We start from the raw sequence: 21480 nt of genomic DNA on the forward strand, positions 1-21480 counted from the left end.
GAGGGAGAAGCTGGAAGCTATTAAAAATGAAGATTTAAGCTCATCTCTATATTGCTTTTGCTATTTCCCTTTCTCATTTCTATAATCAATAGCTACAGTTTCAAAGAATTTAAACAATTTATTGAATTAATGAATAGAAAAATAACCATATAAAATGACTTTAATTCTTTGGCTGATACATTAATGAAAAGGAGAAATAAAAGTTGATAAAATATAAGGAAAGAGAATTATAATATAAAGAAACAAAGCAATGGTGGGGGGGGGGAGAGAGAAAATATAATGGCTTCAAATATTTACAATCTCTATAGGCACCTGTAGTTTATATTTATAGTTTGCCAAACCCTCTCCCAATAATGGTAGCTGCAGCAATAGCTTTTGAAATCTCAGTACCATTTTTGCCAAGACCAGAAAAATACATAAATTTTCTTTGAGGTATATTTTTAAAAATTGCAGTTAGTGACTAGAGATACCAATATTACTAGAGAAACATGAAAGTCCAAAGAAAGAGAGAACCTTTTGAAGGGCTTTGAATATCCCCAAAACTGGAAGGGTATATACATTAAATATCTGTCATTGCTACTGGTACTCAAGTTTTGGGGCTAATGTCTGATTTTTAAAGAAGGAGCAAACTACCAAAAACCCATTTTATAGAATCAGAAAAAATAGTAACACAATTCATCTGGAAGAATGAAGCTCCTCACTATCTCTCACTCTCTCTATCCAAGCTGTTGCCAAGGCCTGTTGATTTCATCTTTACATCTCTGATACATCCCCATCTCTTTTCTGATACTGCCAGCCCACTAGTGTAGCCTCTCATACCTGTATTCTTGCAATAGCCTACTGGTGGATCTGCCTACTTCAAATCTCTCCTAACTCCAATCCATTGATTCAGCCACTAAAGTGATTTTCCTAAAACACAGGTTTGATCAAGTCAACTCCCTACTCAATAAACTCCCCTGGCTTCCTTTTTCCCTTTATGATCAAACACAAAATGTCCTATTTGGCATTCAAATGTCAAAATCTAGCCACCTTATGATTGTTCAAGATGCTCAACCTCTTGGCTCAGCATTCTTTCTGGCTGTCCCCTATGTCTAGAATGTTCTTCCTCTGCTCCACCTACTGCCTTCTCTGGTTTCTTTTAAGTCACAACTAAAATCTCACCTTCTACAAGAAGCCTTCCATAACCCCTCTTCATTTCAGTGCCTTTCTTAAGTTAATTATTTCCTATTCATCCTACACATAGCATGCTTTGTGTATAATTGTTTGCATGTTGTCTCTCTCATTAGATTGTCATGTGCCTTTTAATATCCCCATTGCTTAATAAATATTATGAGGATAAGTCTTGCTTTCCTTTCACTGTACTATCTGGAAATAGGCACTTCAGAACCTGGGCTAGTTTTTTAGGGATATCTTAACATACTATGAAAGTTTTAAAGTATTGTATTCTTTTTGTTATAGCAAAGTATAATAAAATATATTCCAGCAACTAGGGAATAGCTAACATGTAGTGGTATATGAATGAATGAAAAAGCATGCATTAAATGCTTATGATGTGCAAAGCATTGTGACTAGGAATACAAATACTAAAAAAAAAAAGTATTAGTTCCAGTGAGTAAAATCAAGATATGTAGGTAGGGGAGTAGAGGTTATATAAGTCTCAGATGATTTACTTTATGCCACTGCTAGCACAAAATCATTATTAGTAATAAACTGCTGCTTAAAAATATCCACATCTTTCCACTTTCTTTTGGACAACCTATAGTCCTAAGTTTTCTGATTCATTGCCTGTGAACCAGGCTACTAAATGAATTTGCTTCTTTATTCTGTTTTGATATACCACCTGCTTTTAGCCTTGTATTGACATCTTATTTCACCCTCACAACAAGGGGAAGCATGTACCATTACCATTTTACAGTTGAGGAAACTAAGGTTAAATGTCTTGCTACAAGGGTCACACAGCTAATAAGTGTTGTAAGTCTATTCTGAACTCACATCTTCCTGACTCCAAGTCCAGCACTCAAACCACTGTACTCCTAGCTACTTGTATGAGAAAATGTCCCAAAAAATAATGCTCTGTACATTTAAATGTAAGATGACCATCCATTCCTTTGCACTTCTCTGAAAACATAGGAACTGTTTCCCTATTCAATTGCCAATTTGCCTCCTGGTATCCTTTATCATGAGATTCTGAATATAGATGTTATGTTTCTGGTCACCTTCTATAGCTGTAAATTATCAACACTCTGATCTAAGAATCAAAATTATAAGTGGAATGTTAACATAAGTAGAAATGCCATGAAGAATATAATCAAAGAAAAGGAGGTGGCTCAGAGAGAAGGATAAAAGAAGAGCAGCCTGGAGGTTTCATTGGTATCCCAGAAAAACTAAAATAGGCAAAGGCAAGCTATTATCAAAAGGAATGGATGGCCTTTTACCTAAATGAGGAGTGGGAGTATTCATACCGATGAAAACATAATTCTATCACAATATTAAAAACAAAGTAAAATGATTTTTAAAGGATCTTGAAAAATTCAAAAATTTTTATGTCAAATGTACATTACCTATCACTGCCCCGCAGCATTTTGGGATCAAAATATCTATAGTCATCAGTCTCCTATTAATAAGACAGAACTTTATTAAAGCAATACATCAAATAGATAAAAGTATACATATCAAAGTACACAAAACCCAAGTTCCCATCTGTAATTGTTAAACAAAATATTTCTAAATGAAAAATAAAAAAGCCTACCTCACAGTATTTGAAGCCAACACTATAAGAATGAGAAGCACTTTGTTGTGGTGGTTATAGTACACTGAACTAGGAGTGACATAGGGCAGACACCAGTCCCAGAATGACCTTGAGAATAATACCATCTTGCCTTACTTTAGCTTCCTCATCTAAAAAGGAAGGGGATTGGTAATCATCTCATAAATTCATAGGATCATAGACTTGGAGTAATCTAATCCAGCCCACTCATTTTACAGACGAGGAAACAAACTATGTGGCTGCAGTGACATTAGGCTTCGTGATGACAATGTAATGCTTTATCTAAGGTACTTTCTAAAATTCTACTGTGATTTTAATGGAAATTGGTGAATTGCTATTATTATAAAAGAAAATTAAACGTGTATTTTCTAGGATTAAAATACTAAATTATTACATACGCATAAAATGTTTATTCCATGAAAAGTATACCAAATGTTTTCACCAATATACCAACGAATTGTTTATTTTTGGAACTATGAATTTTGAAAAAGGAAAATTTTATTTCAATATTTATGATACATTTGGATGAGGAAATTACTCAACATTAAATTTCTTTTACCTTCTAAAAAAGAAAAAGTTGGATATATTACAAATTAGTTCACATTTGCAGACCATTTCACCTGTAAATAACAGTATTTTTTTCCTGTTCCTTTCAGTCCTACATTTGGTTATTACAAGGATGCACCGGCACTCCTCACCTCAAACACTTCACTTCCCTAATCACTTCCTATATTGTCCTTTTGCTTTCCCCTATTTCTCCAAGTTCAGTATTGTCAACATGAATCAAGTTGACTTCATAATGGACTCCATCACTAATAATTATAGGGAGCTTACTTATACTATGGGCATTATGGTATTGATTGCAGTCTGCCTCAGTAACTTCATGGGGCTCAATGAGTTAGAATAATAACATTATGGCCTAGAAAGTTAGAGCACGATCAGTGTCTTTTTTTCACAAAAAGGCGTCTACAACTTGTACAACTCTTGTCTTTTAAAACAGTCAACCAGATAAAAGAATTAATTTTTGATAGCTTTCCCAACATTTCTCATTATCAAAATAATACACTGTATAGCATTTAGGTCCTTTAACAAAAATGAAATATATGACCGAGCTTCCTTAAAGATTCTTTTTTTTTTTTAATTTTATAAAACCCTTACCTTCTGTCTTGGAATCAACCAAGGCAGAAAAGTGGTAAGGGCTAGGCAATGGAGGTCAAGTGACTTGCCCAGGGTCACACAGCTAGGAAGTGGCTGAGGCTAGATTTGAACCTAGGACCTCCTGTCTGTAGGTCTGGCTCTCAATCCACTAAGCCACCTAGCTGCCCCCTTCCTTAAAGATTCTAATAACTGCTGCCTGCTTTCTTTCAATGCTATCCAGATTTCTAATTTGGATAGTATTAAGGCATAAACAAATTTTATATAGTATTTTTCCAGGATCTTTCTCAATGTTAATTATAATGTTTGATACTTAAAACAATCCCATGCATAGAGAAATCATGTACCATCTTTATTTTGAGCTGGAAAAAGTCTCCTTTATGTCATTAGCTCTACTAGCAAAAGTAGAATGTAATGACACATTAATGTGATTGTAGTAGTGCATTTTTCAATATTTTTAGTAGTTTACAAATGTCTATTAAAAATAACTACAAAGGTACAACAATTTTCTGTGTATATAAAGTAATGAGCTTGACTTTGGAATAATTATTACTCTAAGGATTTTGAATAATTGTTACTCTAAGTGAGTAAATTCTTTGGTGGGAAGTGGGAGCTACACACTTATTACAAAGATCCTGCCATTACTGAAAATATTTTTGTTACAGGTTGTCTATTGGTAAAAGACATTCCAAGCAAAATAGCAACATTAAGATAAATAAAATAAAATAAAAATAAATGTACATATTATTCTGTGGATGATTTTATAGGAAGGCTATTTTGAAAAGAACGCCTAGCTCTGCCATAAGCTGCTGTGTGACCCTGTGTAAGTCATGCCAAGTCTCAGGTCCTTGATTTCCTCAATTATAAAATGGCCCAGATGGTCCCTCAAGTCATCTTTCAGTCCTAAAAAAGAGGCCAGCAGTTATGTTATAATCATAACATATAGACTACAAGGACAGCATCAGGCAGGGGCACAGCCTCAATTTGGAGTGAAAGGACCTCACCTCAACTCCCAGTGACCTTCAGAAGGTCTTCAGCATCCTCATCTACAGATATGAAGGATGGCATAAGGAATCTAGTTCCCATGGAAAGTGGCTGATAGTCACTGCAGAATAAATATACTTTGCTTACTTTTCTGAGACCCATTCTGAAATAGCTGTCAGGGTATATGACACTTTAACTGTATTTAAATCAAATAACAAACAGTTAAATGCCTATCTACTCTTTGTCAAACACTAAGGGTATGGAGTCAAAATTAAAAACAGAATCTGCTATCAAGAAGAATACATTCTGTGTGCAGGAAATTAGCCTTTCCCCCTTCTGGGGTTGTGCAGATGACATCATCTCCTGTCCACTACTTGAATAACTATGAACTTGTGCAAAGAAAATCTTTGAGTTGACTGGGTCACAAGGATAGAATGGCAGCCGGAAAAATGCAGCAATACAGTCAATAGATCATGAGACATGGGGCAGGGCAGATGTGCACTGTGGTCCCCGACCCTGCATCCCTCCTACCCAACTGTGGCTCCTGAGATGTGATGTGTAAGAGTTAGTGGGTGGAGAAAAAAGTTCCAAAAACTGAGGCAAGAGAGGATTTTGCTCTCTTCTCTTCTAAGCTTTTTGCTGGCTGGGCTTCCCTGTGAGCATAGCTAGGGGGCCTTAGTGGTCACCACAGAAGAGCAAGCTAAATGAAACAATACGGAAAGTAATCTATATCTCTCTCTCTTATTTTTCCATCTTTTCCCCCCTACCACTTTTGACTTAATAAAATTATTCATTAACGGCCAGTCTCATAATTTTCCTTCTTATAATTCTAACAGAGGAAACAACATTTACTCATAATTAAATACAAAACAATTGGAGGGAAGCATAAATAAAGACAATACAAAAGAGTGAGTAGTGGGTCAGTCTGTGTGGCAGGTATAGTCTGTGAAGGGAATAATGTGTAAAAAGCCTGGAACAGTAGGCTGGAACTGTATTGTGAAGGAGGGCTTTATATCTAAAGAATATGTTGTATCCCAAAGCAAAATGGAGCTTCATGAGCAGAGAAGCTAATTGCAGAATGCCACCCCCTGAAATTGAGAGATGTTACTGTATCGGTATCAGTTATTCTAAAAGGCTTTCTATTATGTACCTAGTTTTTCAAAGGACATTTATCTAATGCTATCACTTAATAGTTTATATAATGTGTGTTGGAAAAGATGGCAAGTCATACAGTAAGACTGAGCTCAGAACAATATATGGAAAACTCAAGTGATTCAACCCAAGGATGCCCAAGAGAGAAATATCTAAGATATTTTAGCTTGTTGGATAAATCATCATTAGAGGATTTATGAAGATAAGACAAGAATTACACAGGACAAGGAGGCAAAGATGGGCTGTAATTCATACTCTTAGAAATGACATCACTGATTTAGCCAAAGAAAATATTAGATATAGTTTGATTTTTATCACATATGTATAATTATGCCATTATATACAGTACTCACAGGATTTGACTTCATTTCCATGAGACTGTCTAGAATACGAGTAACTGGTAGATTCTGTGGAAGATAAAAGGGATTCTGTTAAATCATTTGGATAGTAAGAGAATTTTTAAAAATAACAAAATATGATTATGTTACCTTAGGTTCATTCTCCAATATTTTTAGAGCATAGATGTAGTAACTGATCATAAACATGTACATGCATCTGGATCACTGATAAATTAATATTTGCTTTTTCATCTAAATATATTACAAGTTAAAATACTCAGATTTATATAAAAAACCCATCACCAGCAAAATCTCAAATTAAAATCTCTCTCTACTATTTAACTTTTCAGAATCAAGCCAGTAATGTATTTTTAAATTATAAGCTTGAAAATATCTCTCTTTTGGTCAAATGGAAGGATCATACTATAAAATTTTAATGCTATGATGCTTTTAATAAGAGTTTTGAATTTACCATAATACATGATTTTATTAAATAACTAGTGTGGACACTTATAATTCATTCCCTACTGAGGTAGTATTTTTCTTTGCTTTGAATTGGCATTTCCTTTGGATGAACTGTACAGGATGTTCTGGAAATAAGTTTACCATCCTTCAGATTTTCTACAACAAAATCTGAATACTCTGAAGAACTGAGTAGATAACAAACATAACAGTTTGAGTCAGAGGCCTTTTCGTTTTCTTATGTCATAAAACATTTTGCTTTTACTGAAATGGAATTCCAATGAAGAAATGATGCTTTGTCCAGATAAAGAAATGTGTATTTTCTTTTTCAAAATCAGTAAATAAAAAAACTTCTGAGATCATCCCAGGAAAATAAAATTAAAGCTACTTCATTACCTGCTGATATTTTTATTGGCTATGAACTTTGTAAACAATTGTGGGCATCAAATATTCAAGCTGATTTCCAGAGCTGTAGTTTGGACAGAGTAGAATTCTACATCATATATTTTAATGATTTAACAGGACTCTTTATTACAAAATTTACAAGTCCACTTTGTGAACATTATGAAACATTTCCTGGTTAAGACATGCTTCATTAATGACTACCATATTAAAAGGTGGTATAACTTAAATGGATTATGCTCTGCATATGTTAAAGGGTTTTTCTCAAGAGGCAGGTTTTCTAAATAGAGAACTGGCAGGTGCCACTTAGCCAGAGCTAAAGATTCTGTTACTTAGGAGATGAGATATATAAAGAAGGAATCATTTGACAGTTGGGGCTTTTACCTTTGGACCACTGACAGTTGGGATTGAGAAAGATTTAAGGAGTAGGTGATGAATTTTATTTATTAGTATAGGTAGGTAGTTAGTGAATAAAATTTTAGGTAGAGTAGGTTAGATTAGGCCTGGCCTGGCCAATCAGAAGAATCTGTCTTTGAAGACAGAGTAGGTTTTTTTAAAGAAATCTTAGGATTAGGAATTTAGGTATAGTCATAAAGTATTAGAGTAGTAATCTCTCTTTCCTCCTTTCTAGTTTCCATCTGTACTTCTAAAATTAAACTGTTTTATCAAACTGCTCTCCACACTTTTGTCAAACTCCTACTCATTTAACTCTTACATAGAAGGGGTAAGATAATATGTTCAATACTTCATATGTCATTAAAGCCAATGCAATATATTGAATCAGAATTGCCAAGTGACTAAGTAGAAATGCATGTGTGTACTCATAATCTTTCTTTTCATGAGAAGAGAAACATCTTTTCAATTATTTCAGAATCACTAGATAATTGTTAATCTTGTTACAATGAGGAATGTCATCGCTCTTAATAACTAAGTTAAGCCTGCTATTTATGCCTTCCTTCTGCTGATATGTTGAATTAAAACCTGGCCTGGATATTTTGCTATTTATTAGTTATCTGAACTATATCAGTTATTGCCTCACATATTTTGTGCCTATGGGCAGACAAAGAATATGATTTAATAATTCCTAGATGTAACTGACAATGCTTATAGTAAACTTAGAATAACAAAAATTTGCAGCCATATGTTTAAGGGAGTTGTATATAATGTGATCATTATAAACATTTAAAAACACACTGTATAAACTACAATACTCCCATATTTTTATTTATTTTAAAATTAAAATTAAATTAAAATAAATATAATTTAATTTATATATAATAATCTAATCATATATAATATAATAAATAAAAATAAAATACTAACAAATAAATAATTTAAATAAAAAAGATGAATAAATAAAAAATAAATTAAATTAAAATAAAATTTTAAATTAAAAAACAAAAAGTGCTGGCTAAACCAAATACTAAGGATAAATAGAACAGTAGGATTCCAGTTTGATATCTAATTATTCAGTGAACAATGTATCTAATATATAATTCTTTCCTCTATTAAAAAACATTCATCACATCTTCTCTTTACCAAGATTATAGTAGGTACAGTGAGATAGGCAGTATCAATAAGAATAATTCTTGTTCTCATGGAATCTAATAGTCTAGCTGAATATAAGACATTCATAATTATTATATATATATTAATGTATGTGTACATATATACACACATATGTATGATAAACGTCCTTTTCATGAATTTTTATTCCATGGCCATTTTTTAAAGAAAGAAAAGAAATTCTGCTTTTTTAGGGTTTCAAGGGTCCCTATGAATAGGATGAAGCGGCATTATAATTCTGACCATATGCTAACAACACTATCCTTAAAGTTTTGTAACATAAAATCCAATTTGAAGATACTTGCCTAATGTCTCCAGATTTATTTTCAGAAAACTTGGTAGTTAATATATTATCTTTCATGTAAAAATAATTTCTTCAAGATAAAAGAGCTTAGATTATAGAAATCAGATCTTAAGATTACTGCAATGTTCAAATAGTGATTATGAATATATTTAAGTAGTTTTGTTGCAGTGAAATCACAAAATATATAAAAGCAAAACATTATTTAAAAATTTAAATGGAGAAAGGGAAAGCACTAGTTTTACTATTGGAGTTCTAATATTCTAAATGATGGTTCTAAAATGAAAATGAGTTTAGTGACCTTAGATATGTAATTGGGTAAACAGAAGTATTACTACACTACATTAGAAAACCAAATAAAGGGGAAGGTACAGTAAGTACCACAATAATGAATAAAATAAAGAATGAAAGAATTCAGGAGCCCCTGATTATATAGATATAGGACAGATATAGTATGAGGAGAAATCTTCAGTATAAATATCCATTTTCAGATAGTTTCAAGATACTACTGAACCTTCAAAATCCTGACTACCAATTTCCAGTGCAAATTCTGATATCAATATTAATTTCAAATCAACAACGAGAAACAAGAGTTCACTAGACATTTTAATTAGTAATAATTCTGGTACAATTTTCTTTACCTAAAGGATGATAAAATTTGAAGGTATTTAAAACATTTCATGTATTTTGAGAAATACATAAAATTACCTTTTATCTGCCATGGACTAAAGGGTACTTAACTAGTCTAGCAATAAAGGTCACTTTTAGTGTAAAAAAAATATATGTTTAGGAGAAAAATGAAGTAAAAGGAATTTAATAGCCCCAAAATATTCATATGCCTTTAAAAAAGTCCAAACAGATGTAAAGCATTTTTCTTTTTTTGGTTTAATACCACCTAAAATTCTCAGTGTATCTCCTCCCTTTTCTCACCTATAGATCTCATGATAAAGACTCAAAAAAAAAAAAGTTAAAGCACTAAAGAATACATCAAAAAAAGTTGGCATTATATGTCTTACTGAATTAAACAATAAATCAACCATTTGTTGAGACTCTATGATGTGCTAGATGTTACTTGCCATTGTATAATATTACAAGTGAAACAAATTCTACAAATGAACAAAGCAGCTTATGTTCAAACGACAGAGACATGTTAAAGTATATATAGAATAAATAGGAAGAGAATCAATACAGTGTTAAATACAAGATAGAGGAATGGCACTAACAACTGAGGTGATAGGTTCAAGGTGGTACTTAGATGGTATCTTCAAAGAAGGGAGGAATTCTATATGGTGGAAGTAAGGATGAGCATGATCCAGGTAAATGAGAATATCATTTGCAAAGAAGAGAAAGAAAAAGTTTGGTTAGGTCAAAGAGTAGGAGGGGAAGAGAATTATGAAGGTAAGAGAGATGGCAAAGTGCTTTAAAAGCCAAAAAGAAGTTTGTAAATTTGATCTACAAGGTAATAGGGAGGCACCGAAGTTAATAGAACTAAGATTAGGTCAGTTCTTAAGGAAAATCATTAGAAATTGTGTGGATGATATTCTAAAGCAGGCAGATCAATGAGGAGGCCAATGCAATAATCTAGGTAAGAGGTCATGAGGGTCTGAATTAAAGTGGTGGCTATAAATATTACAGGATCAATAGGAGAAATGTCATAGCCTTAGAAATGTTAATATTTGGTAACTGATTAGATATGAGGATTAAGTGAAAGTGAAGAGTCAATGATAAAATCAAGATGTACTTGGGTGACTGGAAAGGTGGCGACACCTTCGACATTAATAGGGAAATTTAGAAGAGGAGTGGCTTTGGGGAAAAGATATTGGGTACTGTTTTGAATGTTCTGATTTGAGATGCTTAGGGAACATCCAGTTTGAAATTTCCAATAGGAAATTGTTGATGCAGGGCTGGAACTCAGGAGAGAAACTAAGTAAGGTGGGATAACGTAAAATAGATTGATTGGTCAATCAATAGATGGATAGTTAATCTGGGAATCCCTGGTAAAGAGATAATGCTTACACCCATAGGATGAGAAGAGTTCACTAAGAGAGTAGAGTGTGTGTGTGTATATATATATATATATATATATATATATATATATATATATATATAAGAGAAATATATATGTATATACATATATATGAGAGAGAGAAAGAGAGAGAGAGACAGACAGACAGAAGGGGTCTCGGTCTCAGATAGAACTGTGGGGAAGATCCACAATTAACATTCATTTTAGGGATGATAAATAATCAACAAAGAAAGAAAAGTAGTAGTTAGCATAAGAAGTGAGTAGCTTCACGAAAGTCTGATGAGGGGAAAGTATCCAAAAGTATGTGGCCAACATGTCAAATATAGCAGAAAGGTCAAAAGAAAGAGAACTAAAAAAAGAACATTAGATATGGCAATTAAGAGAACACTGATGAAGTAATGAAGCTGGAAGCTAGTATGCAAAGAGTTGTGATGGAAAGAAAGTGAAGGCAGTGATTTGTAAACAGTTTTTTTCATGAAATTTGGCAGAGAAAAAAGAGGAAAGATATAGAATGATGGCATGAGGGGATGGCAGGGAGTAATAAAGTGTTTTTTTTTTTTTCAATGACAAGAGGAGACAGGCATGTTTGAAAACAGCAGGGAAAGATTTAATTTGGAGAAGGAAAAGGAAAGAATGGCTGAAATTGTAATGTAGAGTATATTGTTTTGATATTCAGTTTCTACTGTTTTATTATTGATCTTTCCATTTAACTTTTTGTAGTAAATGTGTATATTGCTTTCAGGTTTTTGATCACTTTATATCAGTTCACAAATGTTTATGTTTTTCTAATTGATTCATCTTTCTTACAACATAGTAATATTTCATTACATGTATATATATTCCAATGTATTTCCTGATTTATGGGCATCTACTTTATGTCTGCTGCTCTGTTACTACAAAATGTGTTGCTTTTTGTTCCTTGTACTTTGTGTTCAGGGAGGACTAGCACCTCTGGTGTGAGGACGGGCTGAATCTTTTTCAGGGCTGCTTATTTACTTTTGGTGTTCACCTTTCACCCAACTCTCATCTGTGGCTCTGAGAAACCACACAAGCCTTAAATTCTTTGTTGATTTGGGGGAGGGGGATGTCTAGTCCAAGCATGTGAAGACTTCTACTGGAAGAGAATAATTTGTTTCAATGGCCATGAAAGCAGCTGAAGCACTGTGGAGTGCTTAGAGTCTGGTCATATATCAAAGAAGCCAAGAGTTATCCATTGTATTCTGGAACACTGACAGTTGTGCTGACTTGTTTTGTCACTAGACTTTGGAGATTCTGGAAGTGAGAATTTGTGCAACTTTGCATCACTTGAATCCAATTCATGTACAATTCAAACCACTACCTGTGATGTCATCAAAGATTGGGGACTATGACAATTTCTTAAAATAAGGCAACAATAAAATTTGCTGCATTGGTTGACTCTTTTTCACTTGAAGACTGAAAGGTTATTGTAAAGTTATCAATTGGCCAAATTTAATACTGTATCCAAGGAATAAAGAGATTTGAATAAAGGGAGAGAATTGGGGGAATGGTCATTTGGTGGAGCAGTAAGAACACATACAACATCAATCAAGATCACTATCTTATATGAGTTGTTTGTGGCATCTCAATACAATTACAATAGTAACATTGTAAGGTAGTACGGTGGCTTGGTAGATAGAGGGAACCAGGCCTGAAGATTGGAGGTTTGGGGTTTAAATCTGACGTCAGATGTTTTCTGGCTTTGTGACCCTAAGCTAGTCACTTAATCCCTAACTGCACAGCCCTTACCACACTTTTTCTGCCTTGGAACCAAAACTTAGCATTGATTCTGAGATGGAAGGTAAGGTTTTTTTTTTTTTAATTACATCAAAAAGCACTGATCAGAAATCCCCATAATAGATATAATAATGGATAAGTTTGAAATATTGTGAGAATTACCAAAAGGTGATGCAGAAACATAATATGAGCACATACTGTTGGAAAAATGATGCTGACAAATTTGCTCAACTTGTTGCCATAAATCTTTAATTTGTAAAAAAAGAAGTAAATGGGAAGCTCAATAAAATGTGGTATGTTTTATTGCCTAAGAGCAGGATCTCCTAATCGAAAGGTATGACATTTTTCATGTTCTTCTCATAATTACAAATTGAAGAGCATACTGCTACTTCCCTGAAAAGTGTTACTGTCACCATATAAACTTCTCACCCACTTCCATAAAATACTGAAGCTTTTGCTGAATCAGAACATTTTAGAAGGTGAGTGTGAGCATTTCAGAAAATTCTCTCTGAAAAGCACATGTCCTGAAAAATATAAACTATGTTTTTAACAATCAGCAGAAATATTTTCAGCACCAAACAGACAAACACAGAAGATGCACATAAGGGCAATTTTCTTGGGTTAACAAATAGTGCACTGTTCCATGAAACTTTATAATTCAAGAGCATTATATGAATATATAGTTTAAGAGAAATATGAAGTCATCAAATAACTTTAATCAGATGAGAAAAGATTTTAGTAGTAATGTCAAAAAAGTCTGTTTTCCTCCTTTCAAATCAAATTCAAATGAAATGAATAAAAAAATAAAAATCATTGTTCTCTGATATCTTTATAGATACCCATTTTGCTTTTATCATCATTAAAATCATACCAATTTTATTTTATAATATAGTAGTGGGTAACTGTCTTACAAAAACTAGTATCTAGCAGGGAGGAGTGAGAAAATTGAGGTTTAAAAATTAAATTTAAAGGAAAAATAACCTAGCATTTGGGTGAAACTAACATATGCAAGTTGAGGATATAAGTTCATTGTTATATCTAAATTGATACAGGCTCTTTAAATTGACATCTGGTTATAAGGAAAAAAGAGAGATTTATTTAACTTAGAAATACAAGAAATAGATAATTTCATCTCAAGAAAAATAATCCTAGGAGAAATTTGCCAAAAATTCTTAACGAGTTTTATAACCTTACTTATTAGAAAAATAGAGATAATAACATTAGCCTCATCTGTGACAATTTAGTATCTAAAAAATTAAATTTTAAATAGAATGGTAAGTTTCTCAAAACAGCTTTACACCATACCTGTCCATTCTCTCAGTGAAAACATGACTTCTGAAAAGGATGTAAAATTTATTCTATGATCATTCACATTTATATCACTTTATTTTCTAAGTTTTAGCACCTTAGATGATATCCTGCTACTAATGATATCATTCCTATTGTCTTGGCTATCAGAATGCCTATAAATCTAAAATTGCAAGCCTTATAGAAGAAGGGAGTGCTTAGTTTGGAAGCAATGTTAGTACTCCTGGATTCCTAGCAACCAAATAAAGGCTATGATAAGAAGCATATAGCAACCACGACATACACAGAGGGGGTGCCAAAGGGACCTTCAACACAATGGAAGCAGGAAGTATAATTTTGGGATATTTAAAAACTGAATTTCATGAAAGTGAATAAAGTAAATAAAGTAGGACAACACCATATTCTTAATGACAACAAAAATAATATCAACAAAATAAATTGTTGAGGAAAAAAGATGTACAGATATTGATATTTATATGAAAGGTTGTTCACTACCAGAAACAAAAATATTTCACATGCTGAACTGAAGGATTGAAAAGAAAGATAATGAATAAAGGAACATGCCTATTTCTGTATCTGTATGACTAGTTCCCTAAGAAAAAAAATGAAAATATGTAGTATATCAGAATCAACAAGAAGGTTGGTTGAATACTTGATACCAACTGACAGAATTTGTATGGTCACAGCAGGTCTAACATTTAAGTGTTAACATCTTTTAACAGAAGGAATTATTTTGGCAAACAAGTCTGAACAAAACAGAAGGCTTTCAAATTATGCAACTCTTTGTGCTACATTATTCATCACCACATTCTTGCAAAATTATCCTCATATGAATATCTTCTAAAGCTGTGAATATCATTCAAGATTTTATGGGACAACTGATATCTATGATGCATAAAACTCATGCTGCCCATAAAATGACAGTATTAAAAGCCCTTCTAAGTTTACATATTTTCATGCCCCATGGCCTTTTTTTAGCTTATTGTTTAAAAAGTTCACATGGATAGAAACGGAACTTTAAACACTAAGAATATTTAAGAAATTAAAAAACGATCCCAGAATAATTTAACATATCAGTAGTTTTCCTGAAATATATCTGTGTTGCTAATACACTGCTAGTAGAGTTGTGAATTGGTCCAACCATTCTGGAGGGCAAATTGGAATTATGTGCAACAGGTTCTAAAAGACTGTCTGCCCTTTGATCCAGCAATAGCACTGCTGGGCTTGTACCCCAAAGAGATAATAAGGAAAAAAGATTTGTACAAGAATATTCATAGCTGCGCTCTTTATGGTGGCAAAAAATTGGAAAACGAGGGGATGCCCTTCAATTGGTGAATGGCTGAAGAAATTGTGGTATATGTTGGTGATGGAATACTATTGTGCTCAAAGGAATAATAAAGTGGAGGAATTCCATGGAGACTGGAACAACCTCCAGGAAGTGATGCAGATCGAGAGGAGCAGAACCAGGAAAACATTGTACACAGAGACAGACACACTGGCACAATTGAACGTAATGGACTTCTCTACTATCAGCAATGCAATGACCCAGGACAATTCTGAGGGACTTATGAGAAAGAGTGCTATTTATACCCAGAGAAAGAACTGTGGGAGCAGAAACGCAGGAGAAACACATATGATCAATCACATATTTCGGTGGGGATATGATTAGGGTTTTGATGTTAAAGAATCTCTCTACTGCAAATATGAATAATATGGAAATAGGTTTGGAACAATGATGCATATATAACCCAGTGGAACTGCTTGTCAGCTCTGGGAGGGGGAAGGGAAGAGGGGTGGGAAAAATCATGAATAAAGGAAAAATATTCTAAATAAAATTAAAAAAAGAAATATACCTCGGTTGGACGGGCAAATATACACCTTATTCAATAGAAAAATAGAAGATGAAAGAAGTAGTAGGGTAACATTATACACATATACATGGATGAAGAAATCTAGGAACCAGAGTGGGAAATAGTGGAAAGAGTATCTGATCTGGTTTATGGAAAAAGAGAGGTAATACCATGGGGTATGCTGCAGACCATTTGATAGGAGAAGAAAATAGATGAAGGTAGAGAGGTAGCACAATGAATAGTGAACAGATCCTGCATTCTAGATTTGAGTTCACATCTAGCCTTAGATAACTGGTTAGCAGTGTGACTCTGGGCAAATCATTAAACTTGTCTGCCTCAGTTTCCTCAACTATAAAATGGAGATAATACTAACACTAATGTTGCATGGTGGTTGTGAGGATCAAATGAGATATTTAAAAAGCACATAGCATGGTACCTGGCATACAGTAGGTACTTAATATTTGAGAAACAGATCATATTATACAGTGATTTACCACAATTCCAAATTACACATGATATAAAGTGTGGGATTATTCACCTCCAAGATAAAAGACCATTTCAGAGTGGAGAATGAAACAAATTTTTATTCCCTATCTTTATTTTCCTTGCCTTTTTTATGGGAGGAGCAGGATATGGTTAATACAGAAATGTGTCTTCCATGACTTCATTGGTATAATGGATATCATATTTCTTGCCTTCTCAATGGTTAGGGGAAAGGAGTAGGGGGAGGAAGAGATCTTGGAACTTAAAATTAAAAAAAAAAAAAGAAATAGCTCACAAATCAAGTATGACAGTTTAATACTGCTATGATAGTACCTATAGGGGAGAAATTAAGTAGCTAGATATTTGCAAGAACTAATTTTCTTTCTCTGTCAAAATCAATTTTTAATGACTTAGAGATAATTTTATTTTTTTAAAAAGTGAAGGAAATATGCACTAATCAGATTGCTTTCCAAATTACACAAACAAAATTATTAAAATGTCCACACCTTTTTTGAACCAGAGACTCCATTACTGGGTTTATATCCCAAGGCAGACATCAGTAAGAAAATCTCCATATACTCCAAAATATTTATAGCAACACTTTTCAAGATGACTAAAGATTGGAAACAAAATAGATATTCATTCATTGTGGAACAGCTAAACAAATTGTCAATTATGCTATGTAATAAACTATGCTATAAGAAATAACTTTTTGATGAATTCAGAGAAACATGGAAATATCCATGTGAACTGATGCAGAGAGAAGTAAACAGAGCCAAACAAACAATATACAGAGTAACTAAAACAAAATAAATTGCAAGAACCACAAAAAATAATTAAAAAAACAAACAAACAAAAAACCCCTTACCTTCCATCTTAGAATCAATACTGTGTATTGGTTCCAAGACAGAAGAGTGGTAAGGGCTAAGCAGTGGGGGTTAAGTGACTTGCCCAGGGTCACACAGTTGGGAAATGTCTGAGGCCAGATTTGAACCCAAGACCTCCCGTCTCTAGGCTGGCTCTCAATGTACTGAACTACCCAGCTGCCCCCAAAATAATTTTTAAATGTAACAAAATCATAAAGGTCAAGCAAGACTCAAATGAAGAGTTATGAGAAGATACCTTCCAATGTAGCCCTTTATGGACTTGGGAGGTCCACAGGGTGTTAAACACAGTGCACAAGTTGCTGAACTTTTTCAATGTACTGATCAACTGTACTGACTACTTTTCTTCCTCTCTAAAGGATACTATTTGTTATATAGGAAGACTCTCTGGGAATGGAAAGGAGAGGGATATTTGGATGGTGGTACAAGAAACAGAAAATATCAATAAAAAAAATTTTTTTAAAGTAAAGGAAATAGTAAGAGTTCTTACCAAAAGGACTGAATTCTAACCAATAAGGAAGAAATGATATAGAAGAACTGATGTTAGGAAGTGGGAATGCAATCTTTGAATTCATGATAAACGAGGATAATATAAACTAAGTAGGTCTATCATACAACCCAGATTTTATAAAAGCATACTTCAAAGAGCACTATGCTAGATTATTTCAGTTATGAATATAAGTTTGAGGTAACTGGAAATACTAGATTAGAGCTCAAGAGAGATAATTTATCTAGTTATTTAGATCTGTGAATCATATAAATAGAGGTTTTTATTTTGATAGGGAGACTCAAATATGTTTGTAGGCTAGGAGGAAGGAGGTTATAGAGAAGTTTTATGATAATAAATAAGCAAGAAACTTGAAGTGAGATGGAAGGGAGTAGAAGAGATCTCATCTGATGAAGATGGAAGATTTGATGTTTGACAGAGGGGAGGTAAGGAACTTCATAATTAATTCAATAATTATTGAAAACTTGCATGCAAAATATTATGGACAAAGATATAATGTGTCTTTGTATTTAATGGACTTAAAATTGGATAGAGAAGACAATATGTACAAGTACACAAATATCTACATATATAATTTCTGGCTTATAAGAGCCCTCTTATACTCTCCCCAAACCCAATACTCATCATTCCTCAGTTTGGAATATTTTAGGCATAAACACCTCAACATTTTTTCACCTATTATACAAGAAAAAGAGAGGAAAGAAGAAGAAAAAAAGAAGATAGAAACACTCAATAAGTTACTGGTGCCTAGGGCTATTTCCTTACTTGGCCTTATAACTACCCCATTATTTCCTCTCTCCCTACCTCCAGTGACTTCTTGGATGATAATATCTTCTTGACATCTGAGAATGTCAGAAAACTCATTTCCCCATAAAATTGATGATTTAAAATAGTGGTTACATATAACTAAAAGTATCATTTTTGAGTAATATACTTTAGATATATTTTGGTTGTAAGCTGCCTTGGGAATCTAAATAGCATTCTATGAGAAAAAAATAAAAATAAGTTACAAACTGACTTACAAATGGATCTCTAAGTAATTATAGTACAAATCGTCAAATTCACAAAAATTTTTTTTAATAATGTATGTTTAGAAAAGTTAGATGGCTTATATTACAAAGAGCTATAAATGTATACAACTTGTAGGGGAAATGGGTTATTTTATTTGTCTGATTTGAAAACATTAAGCTTTTAAAACTGAATTTGACTCTATCTGTGTTTATTAAATAATATTCTACTTTCACTAAAAGACAATTTGGCTTAATAGATGGAAGAGTTGACCTTGAAGCTACAAAGGCCTGTTGTTCAAGTCCTATCTCACACTTATAAATTGCAGAGGGAATATTCCCTATACTAATGAAATCACAGGTGGAAGCCCTTCCCAATAATCTTACTTACTTGTTGTTTCAACACTAAGTTCTTCACTCCTTCCATCACAAATTGTGACCCTGTGTTCATGACACGTGATAAGAGACTGGGGGCAAAAATGCAAAGGTAGATTACTAAATACAAATTAACTTTTGCAGATTATTAGGTGGGAAATCCATATAATCACATACTAAAAATCAACATTCTGAATACTCAATAGATCACCTTTATTTTCACAGAATATAGTTAACCTGTTTTTACTGATTGCTGCATTTTGTTGACTAATATAATAGTCATGTCTATTTTCTGGTCAATAATCATTAGCAAAATAGCTAGCATAATGAACTGTCGTTAGGTAGAACATGATATCTTTTTTTTTTTTTTAACCCTTACCTTCCGTCTTGGAGTTAATACTGTGTATTGGCTCCAAGGCAGAAGAGTGGTAAGGGCTAGGCAATGGGGGTCAAGTGACTTGCCCAGGGTCACACAGCTAGGTAGTGGCTGAGGCCAGATTTGAACCTAGGACTCCCGTCTCTAGGCCTGGTTCTCAATCCACTGAGCTACCCAGCTGCCCCCAGAACATGATATCTTATGTGATTTATTTTTGTCTTTTAAGCATTTTCCAATTTTAAGGGACTTCCTTTGGTCTTTCCCCATGCTCTTCATGCTGAAACGTAACTTTGAAGAAAGCAATTTAGATACTTTACTTTTGCTACATAAAACAAGGCAAGATATTGAAAATAAACATATCTTTTTTATGTCTGTTAGCTGTTGAAGAGTTACAATTCATTTTAGATTGAAAAACATTTTGGATTTGTCATTTGATCATATGTTCACACTATGCTCATTAATGGTAAACTACTTTTGTATCTAAGGCCTGAATTCCTAAATATTATATATTAATCAAAATGAAGGCATATTATTCAAACATATTTCATTTTTGGAAATGTCATTAAATTATGCCCTAAAGTATTTATTCTTATTATGTGTATTGTCTGAATTATGTTTGAAAAAAAGTATCATAATGGATTTTTGAGGGATAGAACTATTAGGTGTAAAAAATGTCCTACTAACATATCATAATACTTTTTGCTTACATTTTTCAAAATTAGAATTTAAAAGGAGACAGCTGGGTGGCTCAGTGGATAGAAAGCCAGGCTTAGAGACGGGAAGTCCTGGGTTCAAATTTGACCTCAGATACTTCCTACCTGTGTGACTCTGGGCAAGTCACCTAACCCTCATTGCCTAGCCCTTACCACTTTTCTGCCTTGGAATCAATACATAGTATTGATTTTAAGGTGAAAGATAAGGGTTTAAAAACATTAGAATTTAATCTACTATAAATATATTGTAATTTGTGGTTCTGAAATGGAACTTACTATATTTTATTATAGTTAATAACCTTATAAAAACATCTACCAATTCTTGGTGAGAAGAGTTTTACCATAAATGGGATGGGGAGGAAAGGAAGTGGAGAATGTAGTACTTCCTCTCTTTGGCAGCTCCCAAAAGGCCATGAACCCAAACTTTGGTGGTCATACTATCTTTTACTAGCATGGCTGTAGCTTTGGTATTATTCTCCTCTGAGCTGCCATGCTGCCTTTACCAACAAATGAAAGTGCCTCAGGTATGGTTTCAATTAATTATGGTTTTGCTTGGTTAATTGAAGCAAGCAGTTAAATAAGAATTTAAAAAAAGTTACTTACCCCATTGGTTTAGTGGCAGTATTTCCATAGCTGGTTGGAGCTGAAGCCATCTTGGCAAAAGCCCTGTGAAATGACAACATGAAGGCTGATTTTTAAAGCTGGCTTTAAGAATCATGTTATTATAATTGTGCTTAAGAATACTACTTGACTATGGCAAATTCTGAGAATAGAAACGATTCTGCCACCAATCCAAACATGTTATAATATGTATTAAAATAATTCAAGGGAAAATTCAAACTCTGACAACATTCTAAAATTTCTTGGCTTAAGACAACATAAACATTCAATTTGCTTAAGAGAGAGCCTTTAAATAATAAGGATTCAAGATTAAGGATGTTATGAGTAAAACATTTTGTAAACAGAAAAGCGTTATGTAAATTTCATTGTCATTATTACAATTATTCTTAAGACAGAGTAATAGTAGGTAGATAATGAGATTGGGAGTCAGAAACATTTGGGTTCAAG

General features: G+C 33.2%; 1 protein-coding gene across 4 annotated transcripts in view; it reads right to left on the reverse strand.

The window, feature by feature from the left end:
• SCFD1 (sec1 family domain containing 1) overlaps positions 1 to 21480 on the reverse strand; it is a 178648-nt gene that overhangs the window by 5412 nt on the left and 151756 nt on the right. For all 4 annotated transcript variants that reach the window (XM_056810436.1, XM_056810435.1, XM_056810439.1 and 1 more), the window contains exons 18-21: positions 21016 to 21078; positions 19340 to 19415; positions 6412 to 6465; positions 2562 to 2614 (exon numbers count right to left, since the gene is read on the reverse strand). In XM_056810436.1, the coding sequence (XP_056666414.1) occupies positions 2562 to 2614; positions 6412 to 6465; positions 19340 to 19415; positions 21016 to 21078 (246 nt within the window). The remainder of the gene's footprint in view (positions 1 to 2561; positions 2615 to 6411; positions 6466 to 19339; positions 19416 to 21015; positions 21079 to 21480) is intronic.

The sequence above is a fragment of the Monodelphis domestica genome, chromosome 1, assembly GCF_027887165.1.
Source record: "Monodelphis domestica isolate mMonDom1 chromosome 1, mMonDom1.pri, whole genome shotgun sequence".
In the NCBI taxonomy this organism is placed as follows: Eukaryota; Metazoa; Chordata; class Mammalia; order Didelphimorphia; family Didelphidae; genus Monodelphis; species Monodelphis domestica.